Raw genomic sequence first — 19,729 nt, forward strand, 5'->3', positions numbered from 1 at the left:
TGGTCGCACGCCTCAGGAGCAACTAGGGCTTAAGTGTCTTGCTAAGGGACACATTGGTGTCAGTGGGAATTGAATCCGGGGTCTCTCACACCAAAGGTATGTTTATCCGCTGCTCCATACCCACCGCTAGAGCGTAAAGAAATTTGTTGTATCGCAAGATATTGAAACTTTTCTACGTACCAACCAAACCAGCCTTGGTGAGTGTGAATACATGATGAAAATTATTTTAATATGTTTGATCATAACATAATATTGTTTTTTGACAGTCAATAAAAATTGGGTCACTCAGTATTTGTAACTTTTATTTTATTTTTTTCTGGCATGTAAAGTACAAATAATTAAACAATTCCATGAAAAAGTCTTCAAGCGTCTTCAGCTGAAATCCCAGTAGTAAATATCCTAGACTAAACTGAAAGTTTTTTTTTTTTTCTTTGTTAAATTTGACATTGTTCATTTGGTCGTGTTTGGAAGTATGAGATTTTGTATTTCTTCCACTGGTGTTGGTGTCAGCAGAACTGTTTTGATCATTTTCACGTTTTGATTTGTTCTACCATTCCAGGAAAATGTAAGAAAAACATCACTAAGTTACTGCGTCCCCTCTTCTAAATAAATAGACACAAAATACAGTTGGTTGAGAAACAAAAGGACCACTCACCCCTTTACTACCCTAGATACTCCCAAGAAAACCTTCCTGCAGCTTTTCTGAGCTCTATTATATTTTCCCCGAGCTCTTCCAAATGCATCTTGGCGCAATAGGACATCTTTGTTTCAGTAGCACAAATTGATATTGAAATTGATACAGATGATCTCAGTATTACAATGCTTTTGCAGAAACAAACCCTTTAATATCTTTTTTTTAAATATAAATCAACCCATCAGCATAAACAGGAAAGCATCTTGTGAGCATATCAAACCTAGGACAGCCCCTTTGTTCCTGGCTAATTGCTGGACCCTCCAATGGGCTGAAGCCTCACTACAGGGGTTGTCCCATGTCTCAGGGGTTCATCGAGTGGTTGAAAAAACAAGACTGTGATTAGATTAAATAATTAAAAGATTTTCATTTAACAAGACAAACAGAACACAGGCAGTAAAGGCATAACATCTAGCACACAGCATGTATGTTTATACACTTCAATTAGTTAAATATAGCAGTGCATTCTTTGACTATGGAGAACGTTTCCAAATCGTACTTCTAAAGCTGTTTTTCTATTTGTCCCCCTTTTTAAGAAACGAAATGGTGTAACCACAATTTTGGCAAACTTAAAATCTTTTAAACTTGCAAATATAATGAAATAAACCATAAATATACACAAAACATACTTTGTACGAGGCAATAATAATAATCATAATAAATAGTTTTTAAGTTAACAATAAGTTAAAACTACAAGCTTAAAGTCGCCCAAATAATACAAGTTTGTTGGCGCTATTTTGAATTTTTTCAGTTTAAATTATTTTATGTTGCAACAAAAGCTACCACAGACTTTTACAAACACAATTGAACACAGTTTGATTGAAATAAAAAAATCTAACTAAGTCTAAAATCTGCATACACTGTAAAAACTGCAACTAATTAAATAATGGAAGAAAAATAAACTGTACCCAATCAATGCAACCAAACATAATCTTTGACCCATGTGTGTTCTCTATGGCAACATCAACAACACAAATACGCTAATTTAACAAGTGAGTCTTGATATGTAAATGAAATCAATAAATTACAGGAAAAAAAATTATATTTGAAATTGACATGGGCTAAAACTGATGATATATTAGACAGTATTCCTTTCAGGGTCATTGAGAATTGCTCTATTAAGTCAGCCAAATATGCAGTTGGTTTGAGCTTGCATGGTCAGAGCACAAATTAGAGGCTGAGGAAGTGATAATGGAAATTTATAGATCAGAGCTCTCGTTGCTTGTTTGATTTTCTTAATGAGTCTGTTCATGTAATGTTTTTGTCTGAACTTTTGCTCCTTTCACTATTCCACAAACCTTTTCAGTGTGACGTTTAATTTCTTTTTTAAAAAATATATATCATTTGTTCTCAGTCAATATAAAAACAAAGCACATTGCACTTACTGTTCCATAGGAAAGTTTTTTTGTCTTTTTAAATGATTATTGTTGTTGCTCAAGCAGTGTAGTACTGTTTCCTGCCATGGTCCTTACTGTACATTAGGTGTAGGTCTTTGTATAGACTGTGTTTGGAAGGTCATTTCGGGCTGTGGGTTTGGTTTGTGGGTTGACTGTACTACATCGGACATGGTCGGATAAACAACTCCAGCTGCAGTTCAACGTGGCCTGTTATCTCGTTTGTTCCTAACATCTATCGCTGGTCTCACGAAGTGCTCAATCCTACGGTGGTATCTCTTGCAAATTGCTCGACCCAAAATAGCTAGATTAGACCTTTTTATGTGGTCAGCTGTGGAGCAGCAATTAGACTATTTCGGGGGATGAAACAGTATGAGTCAGATCGAAAGATGCCACAGTAAGTGGTGCAATGTTAACGGTTTTAAAGGATTCAGTTGGTCACAAGACAAAGCAAATGATATAAACGTTGGGGGAAATACATTATATGAATGCATAAAATTTTACTGATTCATCATCATTTAATTTTGATATGCCTTTCTTGTCATTCGGTGTCTGCATGAAATGTGTGCAAATTAATTGCAACTGTTTCATTTTAGCATTTGGTTTAGTGGGTTTAGGATTTACAAATGCAAACTGATATGCGCAACTTAGATATTCAAAAGTAATGATAACTGAAATTGTAGAGGGTCCTTATTCAATAAATAACATAGATTTGTACAGCAATTACTCAGGGAATAATATAGTTAGTCTTAATTTATCCTTCTTGGTACTGACTTGCAAAGCAATTCTTTGGCAAAACATCAAATCTATCTAATCATAAGGAATCATGCTCAGTGTTCATTATGAATCTGCATCACTGTTGGAATCTGCCTTTTACCTTTTTATTTGCAAGCAGCTATTCAGTTTTCCAGCTTGGCAATGAGCCAGTCTCACTGCAGCTTTGTCTGGGATTCTCAAGTCAAAGAACGTCACTTCACTGCACCATCATTGAAGCAACACTGTACACAACTTCAGGACAAGAGATGCGAGTGTGTCTAAACACTCAGAAGTATAGATGTGTCTGTCAGGTTACACCCTGTTATAACTGTTTAATTTTCCTTTTTTTATACATCAAATTTGTTTTTGTTAAGTTTGTTTCACTTATTTTGATGTGGTTGAACGATTAAGTTTGTATGAGATACAATGTTCCTTCGCCCCCTCCCTAAATCCCCACCCATACACCGCATGCTTATTCCCCCTTGCTCTGCAAAGATCAGAGGGTTTAAAATAAAGCCATGCGATGTCCCAATTTTTCCAAGCTTAAGAATCTGTAAAAATTCAGCACAAGGTCTTGTTCCTTTGTATGTATAAAAATAGATTTATCTCTAATGTAATCCTTTCAAAGAGATCGTCCTCTTTGGCTAACACAGCGTCATTTAGAAAAGCAAAAGCAAAAATGTCTTGAATATACTTGACCTTATTTAATCTATTATCATGTGCAAATGTCTTGATATTGAAAGACATTAGCTCTCCCCATGGTACATCTGAAGTCTGGTCTGTTACAGACATTTCAACTAGACAGGTTGGCCTTAATGCTTCATCAAGGGTGCCATAAATAATTTTCATGCATTTGGGTTGGGGATATTTTGAGAAATGCTATTTTTGTGGTAGTGTGAAACAGATCTGAAGCCAATAAATAAATACCTTTCTGTTGTAAACAGAAGTATAATTATGACACTTATTTGCAGGCTTGATGTTGTACGGCCATCTTTTGAGAGGGCACAAGTTCAAAGTTTCTGGGAAACTTTTAAGGGAATAGATGGGCTTTTAATAAAACTGAGGAGCATTTGGCAAAGCTGGAGGAACTGGTAATCTTTCTCCTCAAAGGATCAGTGATAATTTTGACATTGCCAGATATCTTCGCTCACACGTGACTTAAAGTCAGTTTTAATTGTTCAGTCATTTGGAACTGCAGGCCTCATAGTCTGCTCTATGCATGTTGTTACTGTAGAGCCCATGTTGTCCGCTGAATGGTAAAACGTTGACCTAATTCATTCTGGGAGCTTCTATCTGTGCACAGACTGAAGAATAATACCGGTGCTCTTGAGTTTTTGCTCATCTGTGTTATTTCTCTACAGACGTGCTTAGACCATTATTCAGTACACGGGGTGTGTTGTTTGACATTTTCTTCAGAGTTACTTTTTGAAGCTACATTTATCTAAATAAATCTGAAGGCATGACCTGGTCTTGAGTACGGTAACATTCACAATCAAAGCATGTCAGCTAGAATAATAAATAATTTGGGTGTCTTTCACTTCTTATTTGCTTTTTTCTCTTGACCTGGTAACAGCAGGTGGCTTTTCAGCTAAAACGATATCACACCAAATCATGGCTGATAAAGCCATGCAAAGTAAAATGGCCTGTGGATCATGTAAATTACAGGTGGAATGAAAAAATGATGCAAAACTTGATAAAACACCGGTATTTTCCTTTGACGTGGCTGTGTTATGGTGAAACGGTTTTCCCCTTGCACTTGTCACACCTTCGCCCACCAGAGAATTACTAACGAACGCTGTCACCATGGAAGCACTGCCACTCTGCTCTAAGTCCACAGACAGTCTGCTTGCATTGAATCTATCCTGAGGATAGATTAGAAGAGCCTTTTTTTTGTTTTTGTAGACTAAATATGTATATATCCTCTAGTTAATGAACTGTGTTTCTATTTTATATAAGTGTACTATTGTGTTGTTTGGTGTGAGACTGTGAGGGAAAGAGTGATTCTGATGGCTTTCGGACTACTCTTTTCTGTGACCAGTATTGGTTAACCTAAATCTTATTGGGTCTGAGCTAACAAGCTCACATAGGGTAGAGAAACTGCCTTTACGCTAGGCACCACCTAATGCAGGTCAGGAAACAGTAGTCAAAGTTTCTAGAAAATGCTTACATACTCGGCTATTATAACCACCTTAAATATTGAATATATAGTTATATTTTAATAGATGTATATAAGAGAACACTGTTTTTTAATTTCATTTTCTTTGATCTAAAAAAATCGCTGATTCAAAATGCCCAAGTGTAAAAAAGTGACTACATCCTCTCCAGCAAGATAATGGGAGAGATGGTGGGGTAAGAGTTTTGGGTAAATTGCACATATTTGTTCATTTAAAATTTTGATCGTTTTGTTCATCAGTTGTCATTATTTGCCTGAATTCAATCAAAGCGCTCAGTACACATTCTCTGTCACATTCGTTAGACTGTCTCCTAAATAGATAGCTCTTGCTCCTACCCAACAAACCAGCTACGTACCCCTTCTAATTCAATCCAGGCAAATATAGGGAAGGACTAGCATGTTGTGTAAAGAGAAAAGAAAAACTCCACTAGTATGTTTGTTTGAAACTCTGACTTGTGTATGCTTGTGTATGGATATGTTTGGTTATGTGTGTGTGTGTGTATGCGTGTATCTGCATGTCCGTGTGTTTACGATAATATATTATGAATTTGTGTGATAATGTGTCAGAGAGAGACTCAGTCCAGGCCCATGTAGAGTGATGGCACAGGGAGCTCAGGTTGCTCTCCCTGCAGATCGAAGGAGCTGGTGCCAGCAGCCTCTCTCTCAGGCCTTGTGCTGCTTGCTGGTCTTGAAGGAAACCTGCAGCACGCGGTCACCCAGGCGGTAGCCATTAAGGCTAGCAATAGCCATGGCGGCTTCATCGTAGTTGGTCATGGTGACAAAGCCAAAGCCCTTACATTTGTTGGTGGTGAAGTCACGGATGACCTTGACGTTGGTGACAGCGCCGAAGGGCCCGAAGAGCTGCCACAGGACGCTCTCGTCCGCCTCGGGGGACAGGTTGTATACAAAGATGCACCAGCCGGCTCCAGTTGGACCAGTAAGGTTGACCCCAGCCAGGCTGGTCATGCTGTCAATGGTGATGGGGGAGAATCTGGGGAAGAGAGTAGGAGAACTACCATGGGTGTCATTCTGAAGTTCGACACAGAATTCAGTACTCTATACTGTCTCTTATGGGCATGTTTCTCTGTGAGAAATGATAAAAGATTGTAGTCGGGTATGGAGTCGGGGGACCCCATCTCCATCCCATCTGCTGTACAGTAAGTAGATAAATATGTGTGGGCACCACAGTGGCTCCAAACTACTTGCTTTCATACAGATGACACCATGTGCCCTGAGACACACACACCCACACAATATGCATATTTTCTCATTTTCTCTGCTGACCAAAGCCTCTGGAAGAATTAAACACATGAATCACAATGTTCAAAAAAAATCACAGTATTGAACAAAACACAGAAACCTAGAGAGGGATGAAAAGCAAATTGGAATCAAATCATACACAAACTGGAGCAAACAGAGGAGACGCAAACGGAATCTGGTATGTCCATGCTGGTGAAAAAAAGGGGACATTAAAGCAACTGAAACTGACAATGTTAGTTCATAAATAAATACAGATAAATTATTTCTATTAATTAAAAGAAAAGAACGAAAAGGTTAAACAAAGCCATGCCAGAATACCCTGCTTTCAGAAGGCTGCGTCATTGCTTATTGCAGTTACAGATAGTATTTTCTTGTCTGGGCTGCTTCTGTAACATGGGTAAATGGGCAGTGGGCATTAAGAATTATGGCCATTATATCTGATTTCAAGATGAAGTCAGCAGGTGGTATTCCAGGCACTTTGTTTGAGGTTTTATTTTGGCATGGATGCTTTTGAAAGTACACCTTTGGCATTTACCTCTTGACTCCGTAGCTGGCGTTTAGTAAATTGTCGAGTCTGCAACGCAAGAGGGAGAATGAAGGGGATGCAGAAGTTAGTTATGAGATCTACAAGGAAGGGGGGCTTTCAGTTAACATGTTGCTCCTTCACCAGCTGGCCTCCAGAGGGCATCCTTCACTGCAACGCTGTCCCAAACCATCCAACCACAAACTGATGGTGCAAAATAGTCCTGTGTCTCAGCTGGTATTTATTGTTCATTGTTGCTGTTTAAGCTCAAATAGATTCTCCTTTAATAGTTTAAATATAACATAAACAAGGCCTGTATCCAAGGTCATTTCACATGTACTTATTAAAAAATATCCATACTAAGTGAGTATTCCAACCTGAGAGGGTATCTACAGGGTATCTACAGTTGTTAGTGAGGCTCCATGAAAATATTTAATACTGGAAACCTTTGACTTTCAAACTATTTGAACCTTTCAAAATTACCCATGTAGATGTGGCCAACATCTCACAATTGCACTCTTGATGATGCCTATAATGCCTATTGTAGTATAGGCAATATTTGAAGGTTCAGTTTTATTCATCTTAAACCACGTTTTATTTACCTTTAGTTTTTTATTAGATTTGGAAAAATCTGGTCTCTTACATTGGTTTTGAGCTGTTATTTGGATCTGGTCCCTTTCCAAGTGAAGGGATCATGCTGCAGTTTAAAAGAAAGTCAGAGAAAAAGAGTGAGAAGGAGGGACAATACAGTATTGCCAAATCCTTCTGTAATATAAAGCAATAATTTTGCTTAAAGGAACAGTTTATTCATAAGGTGTGTTGATATTGACAACGTTTTGTTTTCGATACACATTTTTTATTATATTCCTTATAATAAAACTACACCACATTTGCTGTTTTTGGGGTGTGCCACTTCATCTGATTTCCCTTGTATATTTACTCTTAGCTATTCTCTGGTCTAGCTGAGGCTTGATAATTGTCACAAAAACCTTTTAGTGACTTGACTTTGAAGAAATCAAAGTCAAATCTTGAAGATTTGGTCTGATAACAATAGCTTTTTACAGACTATCTAGTGATTAACTCGCAGGTGGTGTGAGGTTGGTAAAGGTTCAGTACCTGAAACGCTGAGTCTGGTGGTGCAGGGGCCCCGTGTAGCGGCGGGCAGCAGTCTGGTACAGCTGAGTCAGTAAGGCCTGGCCTGTCTTCTGGCTGGGGTTGTTGGCGAACTTGACAGTGATGGGCTCGGCGGCACCCAAAGGCTTCTGTCCATTCAGACCTTTGATGGCTTCCTCTGCCTCGTTCCGCTTGTCAAACCGGATGAAGCCCACTCCGCGTGATATGCCTGCTCCGAATAAGAAAACAGACCAATGTTACTACCTTGGCATCACGGACTGTTGCTGTCTACCAGTCATTTGGAGAAATGGTGCTTGAGTGACAGCATGAGAAGTGAAATAAGGCTATACCTGTGACTTGGTCCACTAGGATGCGGGATGTGATGATGCGACCATATTGGGAGAACAGCTGTTCCATGTCCTTCTGGCTCATGGTTTTGGGGAGTCCACTCACGTAAAGGTTTGCATCACGAATAGATGCTGAGCTTGGCCGGGCATATGATACCTATAACAACAAAAATCAATCAGTCAATTTTATTTAAAGTGTAAAATCACAATATGAAAACACTTTACAATTTAAAGAATGCACGGGTCAAACAACAATATTTAACAATATTGTTGGAGATGATGAAAGGTTGTCTCGCTAATCTCTCCAAGATTTTTGATGGTCAAGCTTTCAGAGATAACACAGCCATCAATGTTCACACTGAAATTCTTATACAGATGCCCATGTTTGGCTGGTCTAACTAGTTCTGTTTTATCAGTATTCATCAGCAGAAAGTTCATACCCATCTATTTTAAAATTTCAGGTAGAAATGCCTCTAAATTTCGGAGTTTGAAGGTCATTTGGCTTTACAGATACATATAGCTGTGTATCATCAGCATAGCAATAAAAATGAATACCACATTCGCAAACGATGTTACCAAGAGGAAGCACATAGAAAAGAGCATAGGGCCAAGGTCCATCCCTGGGGTACACCAAACTTTACTGCAGAGAATTCAGACATTGTATTATTGTAACTCACACATTGAGTTATATTTAATAGAAATGAATGACACCATAAAATCAATAATTATGTTTATGTACCCCCAAATCACAACTGTGTCTCGAAAGAAAATGGAGAAAATCAAACAGGCCAATGTAAGGAACATGTTAAAAAGACCTGATGAAACTGAACTGAAGTTCCCAACAAGTTCCCAACAAATTGTTTTCATATTGACTCATGATTTCTCCTCATTCGCCAACTCAAAACAGCCAACTGACTCTTTTCTGTGTACTTGATCTGTGCCTTTAAGCTCACACTCACCCATAATGAGAACATCACAGACACACTATCATGACTATAACCATTACCAAAACTGATACCAATCATTAGTGATGAGTGTCAGCTTTGTTTTCCACAGAAAAACATCAGCCTCAGTTGATGTATATTTCTGAATCCACTGGTGACTTAATTAGTGCCCAACCATTTTTGATGTGTCTGTGTATTCCTTATGGTTTTATGTTGTTCTAGTTTCAGGACATTTTACATCTAGTGCTGTAGAGGAATATCTGAAAAAGTCATACAGATATTGTTGTTTCTCTGTTTTTGGGAGCGTATTGAGCACATGTGTGATAGATAATCCAGTTCAGTGCATTGTTGGCAGTGCTATGTTTGTGTGTGTGATGGAGAGACAGTGAGAGTGTTGTCTGAGATAGGCTAAGCTGCCCTCCCTGTCCTGCCTCCTTCTTTTGTCCCTAGCCTCTGGGGGAGAACAGCTCCACTGGCAAACAGCAAACAATGTAAGTGCATCACAAGACTTGCAGGATCCTTGGCAACTTATAAACACACACACACACACACACGCACACACACTATTTATATCTATATGTATTTGTATGACAAATATAAATGTTAATTCTATTAATGTTTAGAAATATTTGTAGCATTGACATTGATTTTGCTTCTTGCGCCGTTGTGAAGAAAGCTGTGTTGCAGATTAAAATGACTCATATTATCTTTCAAATGAATACAGGTGTTCTGATTTCATCCATCAGTATTAAGCACCAGTGTCTATTGTGTACACAGACAGACTGTATGAGCAGGAGGGTTGTGTGGTGCAGTGATTAGGGTGTTCTGGACAAGTCAGGGGGGAGTTGCAGTGTTCGGGGAGCAGAGGCTGCCCTATAATTAACCCTCTCCCTCTCGCTCCTACAGTACAGATGGTGCCTGAAGCCCATATGGCCTCTAATCCTGTCATTGGCATTCTGCTCTCTAAGCTACCCCCCACCCTGCTACTACTGCCCCCTCCCTCACCGCCTCAACCCTGTCTATTAAAGCCTCCTGCAAAATCAGAAAGATAAGACTATGGTACCAGAGGAGTTTTTTTTTTTTATTTGAGAATAAATGTTAAGAGGTTAGTTAAAGACAGAGTGATCTATGTATAGATAATTCAAATAATAAATGAATGTCATAACACAAGTTCAACAATATAACATAATAATTATCTTGATAATAAACATTTTTTCTACATGGTTCCAGTAATTTCAATCTTGTGTATACTGTTATGTGACTTTAAACGCAGGCATGCAGGTGTTTGTTCTTTCAAAAAGGAACCAAATCCAGTACTCAACTTTTCCTGCTTGTAGCTCGTTGTTTGATCAGTCATTAGTCAGAATTAATGTCCCTATTCATGGACAGCTGTTGGAAGATCACCTGCTCTGCTCTCTCACAGATTCGATTTCTCAATCCTGCAGTTTGTCTCAATCTTTGATCTACTTTGATCAGGTTGGGGGGAATGGAAGGAAGTAGTGTTTAATAATATTCCCTCTCTTTCCATACAAAGAAGCCCCCTAATTAGCCTAGATTGGAGGCAGATGGGGTAACCTGGACTGACCCTTGTGCACCGCAGTCAGCCTTCCTAATTACATTTCCATCACAATAACCCCTGCATGCTGTCCGCCCCTTGCTTTCTGACCTCCACTCACCTCTTTTAACCCTTTCTCTCACTCTCTTTGTTCTAGCCACTGCTCCCTTCTGTGTCCTCCTCCCCATTTTCCTCCCCTCCCTCTGTCACGTCTGCCACCACCTCTCTCACAACCCCCCCTTGACAAAATCCCCACTTCCTTTTTTATTTTTGTCCAGCACATCGTCAGGAATCAAAGAATTAAGAGTGAATATTGTAGAAAGTAGAAGTCTGCTCACCTTGATTGTTTTAGTCTGCAGTTTAAGACCATTGAGCGTGTTGATGGCCTTATCTGCATCATTTGGATCCACATAGTTTACAAAGCCATATCCCAAACTCTGTCCTGGAGACAAAGAAAGAGCCATAGTGGTGTGAGTGATTCTCAAAACCAGTTGTAGTGAAAATATTTTTGTTCAACGTGGACAAAGTGTTGTACCTGTTATCTTGTCTCTGACTAGCTTGCAAGACTCAATCTCTCCAATGCTACCAAACAAACTTTTGAACTCTTCCTGGGTCATGTTCTGAGGCAGATAGTTGACGATCAGGTTGGTTTTGCTGTCATCTGTGGAGCCATTGGTGCTAATGACTGGACCATTAGGCAGACTGGTTCCGCTTGGACCGTTGGACACCTGGGTTTCCATGGTGCTGATTATCTGCTGAGGAAGAGGGTGGAGTTAGATTCATAATTCACAAAGAGACACAATAGGACACAGCGGTGATATGGTTGTATAAATGTTCATGTGCTAATATTTAACATACATGTACAAATTATTATGCACACAACCACACACAGCCTACTGTCAGAGGTAAAGGTCAGGAATCAGCAATGCTAAAATGGAGATGGATACAAAGTCTGATTTATCATCCCCCCTCCCCCACTTTGACCCAATCTTTCCTCCTCTCTCGCTCCCTGCCTCTGGTCCTGCAGATGTCACAGTCCCTTTTTCCTTACTTCTCCCCTCCCCCTACTCTCTTCCAGGGTCAAACACCATTACATCATTACACAGGGATGGATAATAGTGAGGTTGATGTGTGAGGCTGGCAAGAGGCTGGGGGAGTTAGGAGTGGCAGGGGTCGCGATGACGGACAAAAGGGAGAGTGACAATGTTAAACGGATTTTGTGCTACTATAAATGAGGAATATCATGATTTGCTTGAAAAATAATTTAGGATTACACGTTTGTTCTTCTGACTTTGTTTAGGTTTCTTTGTGGTAAACTGACATTTATTTTTTTAAGGTTGTGGGCTAATGCACAGTCAATAGTGTTTGTGTCTCCTGTGTTCCTCTGGAGTAACACAGTGTTGCTTAATTTGATCCACAGGAGATTCTCAAGGAACATCTGTGTGGTCAGAACCAAAAAAATTCCCTTTTTTCGCACCTAACACCTTGTTCTCTATATTGGAATCATTATATCCAGTGTAAATCTACATGGAAAGTCACTGCAATATCAACAAATTTCAAGTTAAATAGTATGTGGTGTCGTCGCTTAGTGTGATGCTGATGTTATGTAGCTGCACTGCTATTTGATATAGAAAAATATAATATATAATATCCTAGGGGTATGTACTGAAAACCTGCAGCAGTTTCAGGCTTACTATCAACAATTTAATTTTACATCTATTTTATGATGCACATATTAAATAAAATGGCATACATTTTATCCATTTGCATCTGTGTTATTTTCATGTTCACACATCATTAGATTTAATATTTGATTTATTGCACTTGTCAAAGTAAATAATTGGGCATGCTTAGAGTTAAGGTCTCCTTGTTGACACATGCAACTAAAATTAGCCTCTATAACATAACCATGTGTGTGCATTTGCAGTACATTTTGCAGTTTTGCATTTGCTTTGATGCAGTTCAATGTCTGTATTCCTTTTCACAAACATAAGTGTAAGGTACAGTACAGTGTGCTAGTAGTGCTGAAATGTAAATGATGTCAGATTGTGGGTTTGAGCTCTTGCAGATCTCTAACTGGTGGGTGTTAGGAATGTCAATAAGGCTAAATGAGTCTCCTCTAGAGCTCTTGGGATCTTACAATGTAGAAGAATCTTTATATTATAAACATATTTATATATAAGAAACAATTATATTCAGGGAATTTCCTGACCTGATGGAGAAATATGGTCACTGAAACATAAAAATTATTATAATTATAACAGAAGTATTTACCTGGCAATTAAACCTTATGGCTTTTTGGATTATGTCCTTTAATCATGCATAACTAACTTTGTTTTAATTCCCAAAAGAGGGGTGAATTTATGCTCCCTTAAGTCTTTTTCTTTATTGGTAACCAAGGAATGATCACAGACAGGATGAAAGTTATTGACACAGATGAGGAGTTTCTGTCAGGTGGTTCATTTCATTCACTGCACACAAATTTATATAAATTTAGCAGCGTTTTGTGTTTTGTACAGGCTCAGTTTCTGCGTTATCACCATATTACTGGAAGAATTCACATTCATTTGTGCCTCCAAATCTACGTGCCAGTTCATGTGCTCTCTCTTCTTTTCTAGTGTCTTTGAATGAGTCTGTCTAACCTCCCCCTCGTCTCTGTAACCTGCTGTCTCGCTTTGAGCCTCACCTCCACTCAGGTTGCCCAGGTAACAGTCCCTCAAAGACTGCATTGTTTCTAATGGCTGAATGGCTTTCTTACTTCAAGCTCTGTGTGTGTTTGTGTCTGCGCTTATTAGGAGCAGATATACAGGTCAGACATTTTTCCTCCGTGAATAAATATTATAAGGCTTTGCAGGAGCAGGGAATATCAGTAAGACAAATTGATAATGACAAGGGGGGAAAGGAGCACAGTGGCACTGTTAAGTCTAAAAATAAAATACTTCAGACATACATCTACGCACAAAGGCAGTGCAACATAGCTAGCAATCTGTCACGTTAAGATTCTGATGCACAGCTAAAATGCCTGCTTACTATCTTTTTCATGCCATTATGAATTATCATGGGATTATCAAATGTTGACCAAACAAAACGTGGAATCAAGCTGTTATGCTGTATTCACTGTAACATTAACCAGTGAATTGTAGTGTGATGTGATACACCTGAATAACAGAGTTATGAGCAACCAAACATGTCCCAAATATGGCAAAAAGCATTTTGATGGAAGTACAAGAACATATCCGGGCAAATTTGACTCGCCAACTGAAATAACCCTCAGCGTGGCATAACACACATCCCCAGTGAACAGTGTGAAGTTATATAATTCAGAGACCCACTGAATATGGCCTGGGCACTGAGATTGGCTGACACAAGCAGCAACTAAGATTAAGATGTTCATAGAGAAACAGAGGGGAACAGCATGCTTTGAAGATATTTGAAACAAATAGAAAAGATAATACCCACTGACGATTGTTTCATCTTTATGTCATTTTTTATGTTGTACACCAACAAAGAAAATCTAATTGTCTAGAGTTTGGTTTGCAGTAACCCAATTACTGTGACAAAGAGACTGAATCAGTGTGTGTTGTAAGAAGACCTGTTATGCATGCCCAGTATATATTTACTCCAGCTATAGGCTCCAGACATTTTCAACTACTGGAGACAATAAAAACGTTCACTACAGGGGTACCTTTGCCCCGTATAATTGCCTCTTCTCTCTCAGCGTATTTCATGTTAACTATCTAATAAGGACGAAAACATGAGATTATGATAATCTTTTAAAAATCTTATTTTAAGATTTACCAAAGATTCCAGTTGTTAGGGTAGCACTACACTGCTTTTTTTCTATTTAGGGGTTCTGTGAGATCTCCCTTAATATTTAATGTACTGCATCAGCATCGCCCACACATGGTCCCAGACTTGCACGCAAACAAGAGCCCTGCCTCCTCTGCCAAACACATGAACCCAGACTTGCACGCAAACAAGAGCTCTGCCTCCACTGCCAAGCACCCATACCACCTACACTGTACACAATTAAATTACAAAACACAGAAGCATTGCATGAGTAAATGTAAAGTCAGTCGGAGTTCTCTGTCTTCTGATGCCTATACAGCTTTCTCAATTCATTTCTGCTCCAAATGCAGCACAGCACTGGAGGCTATAATGTACAGAAGAATAAGAGTTTCCCAGTTTGAGTCGTAACATGATATTTGCCACATTACATGTTACAATGCACTAAGAATCACCAGAGATTATCTTCAAAATGTGAAATATAACAAGAGAGACAATGACACGTCACCATCGGTATTTTGTTTTGCGATAAAGTGCCAGCAAAAAATGAATTAAGCTATGTGTTTGGGAATTTTAGGCTCAGTGTAGATTTAAATTAAATTGCTGTATAAGAGTAATAGCCTACATGTATTTCTCTCTGTGTAGACAAAACTATTTATAATCATCAATAAAGATGAACACTTCAGAAATCCACCTGAATATGTTCAAGTGACAATTATAATAATTATAAGAACAATAATTTCTCCTTTTAAAATATAACCTTGTCTCTAGCACACATTATATTGCATTACATAAATACCTTTTTTTTCTGAAAGGCATGAATCTTAACTGAATGCTAGGCTGAAGTGTAAATGAGCCTTCTAAATAACACAGATTACAGGATTATCCCAAACAAAGGGCATTAGCCACACTCTCTGCAGCTTAAGGGATCATGGTGGCAGCTGTAAAACAACAGGACGACAGGAGTCACAGCTCATGTCAGCCATGAACTGACGCTCCATCCTATTCTCCGCTCCGCAGACTAAAAATAAAAGATTTGTAAAAGATTTCCCTGAGTGTGTGCTGCTTTGATAAGATGGGAGCAGACAACGTCAAAGGCTCGGGGAGACAAATCTGTCCTGCAAGTCCTTGTAGCATGCGGGGCGCTATCCAGCGTGCTGAAAAAGGGAGTGGCTTTCGGACGGTCTCATGTGAAGCCACAGAGGCCCATAATCCAGCAAAGACCACCATTTCGACTTAATTTTATATTTTATTAACTTTGAAAACGTTTTAATTCGAGTAATTAAGAGAGAGGTCCAATATACGGCTACTTAAATATGACAGGTGCATCATACAATCCCTCGATTTCTTCGTTTCTCTTATTTAGACCCCTTTTTTAAAAGGCAAGACTTGTGAGCTCTGCAGGCATTCATGAACCAGAGCGCCTTTTTGCTGAATAAACGTATTGAAACGACCAAACAAAAGAGCCACCCGTTCCTCCTCTTCTCCCTCGCAGAGGCTATGGCAGCACTATGAATATTAATGTAAACAGTGGCGCTTTGTGTCGTGGCCAGGGGCTGCAGGACTCTCCGGGAACAATGACTGTTACAGTCGCCAGCTACAAGTCAAAAACGCCATGATAGGTCAAATAAAAAATCGCAATCTGAAATAATTATTTGCTACTTTGGATCGTTTTCTCACAGAATTACTATTAGTCATGCGTTTAGCGATTGTTGTAATAAAAAAGCATGGGTAAACTCGCGTTAACTCTGCCAGCATTGGCGAAGTCTATTTAAGGCGACTGGCCACTATAATTCTCACAAAATGATCAATCAATTTTAACGCCAGTTTTACGTGCCCTGTACAGTGAAATTATATGAGCCATAGGCTACGTTTTGCCTAAAAACGTGATTGTAAGAAAAAGCAGTCTCTGAGATGTACATTCTATTTCTTCCCCACAGGCTTTATGTTTGTTGCTGATAATTAGGCCTACATGAAGTCATTGGCAACAGCAGGGATATCACCGCTTACATAACATAATAGCATTTACATGAGTTAGACAGGCCATGTCTTAACTGTAAAAATCTAACACAACTTAATTGTTGTTTCTTGGACAGAGACTAAAAATGTCCAGTGCCCTTTGAAATCATCAGCCAAAAGGATTTACATTTAATTCTGTATCGTCCGAGCATTTTTAACTTAACATCAAACTACTGTTAGGACTGGTTTACAGTGAGGGCCTCGGTTGCCCTTGTCCTTGAATTGTGTAAGTGCCTTGGATAGGTTATCTGACTCAACGCTTTTATTTGCTTGGCACTGCGGTACAGGCACGGGGGACTGCGGACCATGTGGAGGGGTGCTACAGCCTCTGTCAGTGTGATTCTGTCTCGGCCTGCAAGGGACAATAGGTAGCCTAACGTAGGCCTACAACAAAGAGAAAATAAAATTGAAAGTGGAAATATGTCAAGGACGGTTCGAGCCTCACAGGTGATGTCCACCTCCATTTTGCGTAATTCTCCGAAGCAATATTCGTACCTTTTCAAATTCAATGAAAAGAGATCTTAAAGCTCGATCTCCCACATCCTGTTCATTCTATGTGTTGAATAATTAATTTTGTGTTCCTACTATTAGTCATAGACTGAACAGCCTCACAGTTTATCATGTGTAGATACAATCACAATTTTAACTGCTAATTTCAAATACCCCACCCCTCCTAGTTTACTAGGCTAGTTTACGGATTTTTTTAATAGCCTACGTCACTTTTAAAAACAGGTGGTGTTACACCTGCATGTGCAAGGTTGGACCGAGTAGCATCCACGCTGATTGTTGGTTTCTTATTCATTTCCTGGCTTCTATAATTTAATGGCAATGTTTCTGGTCTTAATTGGTCTGCTTAGATAAGCGATCTGCTGTCAAGAGGTAAAGCGGAGTAGGCCTTTTGAGGCTTCAAGGCCCTCGTTTGGTGCTTAAGTGCAACAGAGACACGCCCAGTCCGGCCGTCGGCTCGGGGGCGGCGAAGGTAATTTATCACCGCTTACATCTCCCTATATCCGACAACTCCCATGCAAGTATGGCCATTTTGTACGTATGCGATGTGATACTTGGAGAAAATGCGCTTAAAATGGAGAAGTCCGTGCGTGTCCTTACTGTCGCGGCCTCAGAGATTTCCAGCCCATTTACTCGGTTGCATCGCAACGAGAACCCTGAGGAATTTGGACTTTGTCTGATTCAATGCAAACCGATGGATGCGTAATTTCCCTCCTCCCCCTCCCCCTCCCAGAGTGACTCGACCCTTTTTTCCCTTTGCCTTGCTGGATGGGCCCTCAGCCTCCGAGGCATCATGTTTTGTCTCAGAAACCCGTCTCCAGCATCCTTGTGCTGCACCAGGCAAAGAAAACAAGTCCTTCCCCCACTGAACCGAGCGCCTCACCGCCTTTCTCCCTTTCCATCACTGTAGTCCTGCGGAATTCCTAAATCTTGACTCCTGCATCGTTCAGGAAATATAATCAAAGCTGCGACATTTAGGCTAGGCAGTCGGAGTGGACGTGATACAACAATGTAAAGGCTGTGGTGTCTAAAATGGCAGGATTTAGACTTTATCCATCGTTGATGATGACTGCAGGCTGGAGCTCATCCGGCATGGCGCATCACTCAGCATGAGATTGCTAATTGCCACTATCGATCGTTAATGTTATCATAATAATATGGCAGTGCATATTTCACTATAACATAGGAAACTAACCCCAAAGCCCCTCTATGTTTTGGCATGTGGGTATAGCCATTGAGCTCCATTTTAAATTACATTTGTCTGCATTAAAGATATATCAGTAAGATGTGAAATAAATCTGAGTATGTCTACATCACATGTGTACATGTAGTGGATAACAAATACAACATAAAGGGACTGAGATACAATCTAGGCATGCTGCTACAACATCCCCTCCACAAATGTAAGATAAATAGAGTCATACGTACAGTAACCATTCTTGACGTACAATGAAAGAAATCTAGGTCCTTCTTTGCACTGGTCTTGAAGCTGAGTCTCTGTATGCTCTTCGGCCTCAAATTAAATGGCCCTTATGTTTTGTTAGGAGTCCAAATTAAAAGAAAAAAAAAAGAAAAAAAGGAAAAAAATACAATCTTCGCCAGGGAATCTCAGCCCTCTGAGATTGTAGGTGTCCTCTATAGGTTGAAAATGAGGAGAAAGGGGTTTTCTACTAGATGATGATGAGGGAGAGCGTTCTCTCCGAGTGGCGTGGGCGATGGTTCAGAAAAAAGAGAAGCAGTGATCCTCAGCAGGGTGTGTCCAGGGGAGGGTGTTCTGGTTCTGCTGTTTTTATGTGTAATTCCCTGCTCCTCTCGCAGTCTCCTTCTGTGCCTCTGCTGCAATGTTCTTCTTTTATGCGTCCTCCTGGCTGGCAGAGCGCGCTGCTGATTGGCTAATTGTGCAGGGAGGGTAGTACATGGCAGCCATTGCAATGCGCTCCTCTCCCATTATCCCCTTCAGGAGAGATCACCACGAGTCCCCCCCCCCCCACACACACACACCCCACACCCCCACAACACCCCACCCTCCCCCTTCCATCCCTGCCCTTCCATCTTTCCACTCCCTTTTTCTCACTCCCCTTCCTTTCTTCCTGCCCCCCTCTTCACACACGCAGAGCGGAGTGAATAGGCCTCCACCTGCACTTTTAGAACAGATGGGTGCAGCAGAAGACAGCAGACTTGTCTCTCCCCTTCCCCACACTTTGCACTCACTTCTCCTTCAGCACAACCCCTTCCTTTCTCTCTTATTCTCCATTTAGGCCTGTTTGAGACCATAGCAAACAACTTCACGCCTTAGGCCTTTGTCTTTGCAAATAAAAGCAATTTTGAGTGTAGACCAGCAGACTTTCTGAGTCCATATTCTCGGCTGATAATCAGAGAATTAAAGCAGTGGTGGGGGGGGACATAAAATATGCAATAATTGGGAGTGAATTGTGGCTAGAAACAAAGAATTAAATCCATAATACCACTAATGATTTGTGAACCTCTCATATGCAAGGCAGATGGCTAGCTATAGGGTCAGGTGCAGACATGAAAATAACAAATTAGATGCCCCCTGAATAAATTCATGTCTATTCAGTGAAAAGTTGAGAAAGGTGCAGTTGTAGCTCTGATCAGGCTATGCTGAATGATCTCTTTTCTTTGCTTTATGAACAGAAACGT

The 19,729-nt window shown here is 39.9% G+C and overlaps 1 protein-coding gene across 14 annotated transcripts; it reads right to left on the reverse strand.

Annotated features, from left to right (window-relative positions):
* Positions 1-285: 285 nt before the first annotated feature.
* Positions 286-18,986, reverse strand: elavl3 (ELAV like neuron-specific RNA binding protein 3). 14 transcript variants are annotated; one of them, XM_038702901.1, is made up of 8 exons: positions 18,497-18,986; positions 11,292-11,511; positions 11,095-11,198; positions 8,261-8,414; positions 7,914-8,139; positions 7,441-7,494; positions 6,810-6,848; positions 286-6,026 (listed from the first exon to the last, which is right to left on the reverse strand). In XM_038702901.1, exons 1-8 carry the CDS (start codon positions 18,503-18,505, stop codon positions 5,678-5,680), a joined length of 1,155 nt encoding a protein of 384 aa, XP_038558829.1. In that variant the 5' UTR covers positions 18,506-18,986; the 3' UTR covers positions 286-5,677. The 14 variants fall into 14 exon arrangements, with proteins under 14 accessions (XP_038558829.1, XP_038558810.1, XP_038558837.1 ...); XM_038702882.1 differs by having other exon boundaries at positions 7,914-8,142; positions 18,497-18,985; XM_038702909.1 differs by having other exon boundaries at positions 286-6,005; positions 7,914-8,142; positions 18,497-18,984.
* Between the last annotated feature and the right edge of the window lie 743 nt (positions 18,987-19,729).

This window comes from Micropterus salmoides, unplaced genomic scaffold, assembly GCF_014851395.1.
Source record: "Micropterus salmoides isolate LMB-PRFRI ecotype aquatic unplaced genomic scaffold, ASM1485139v1 Ms_hic_scaffold_10, whole genome shotgun sequence".
NCBI lineage: Eukaryota > Metazoa > Chordata > Actinopteri > Centrarchiformes > Centrarchidae > Micropterus > Micropterus salmoides.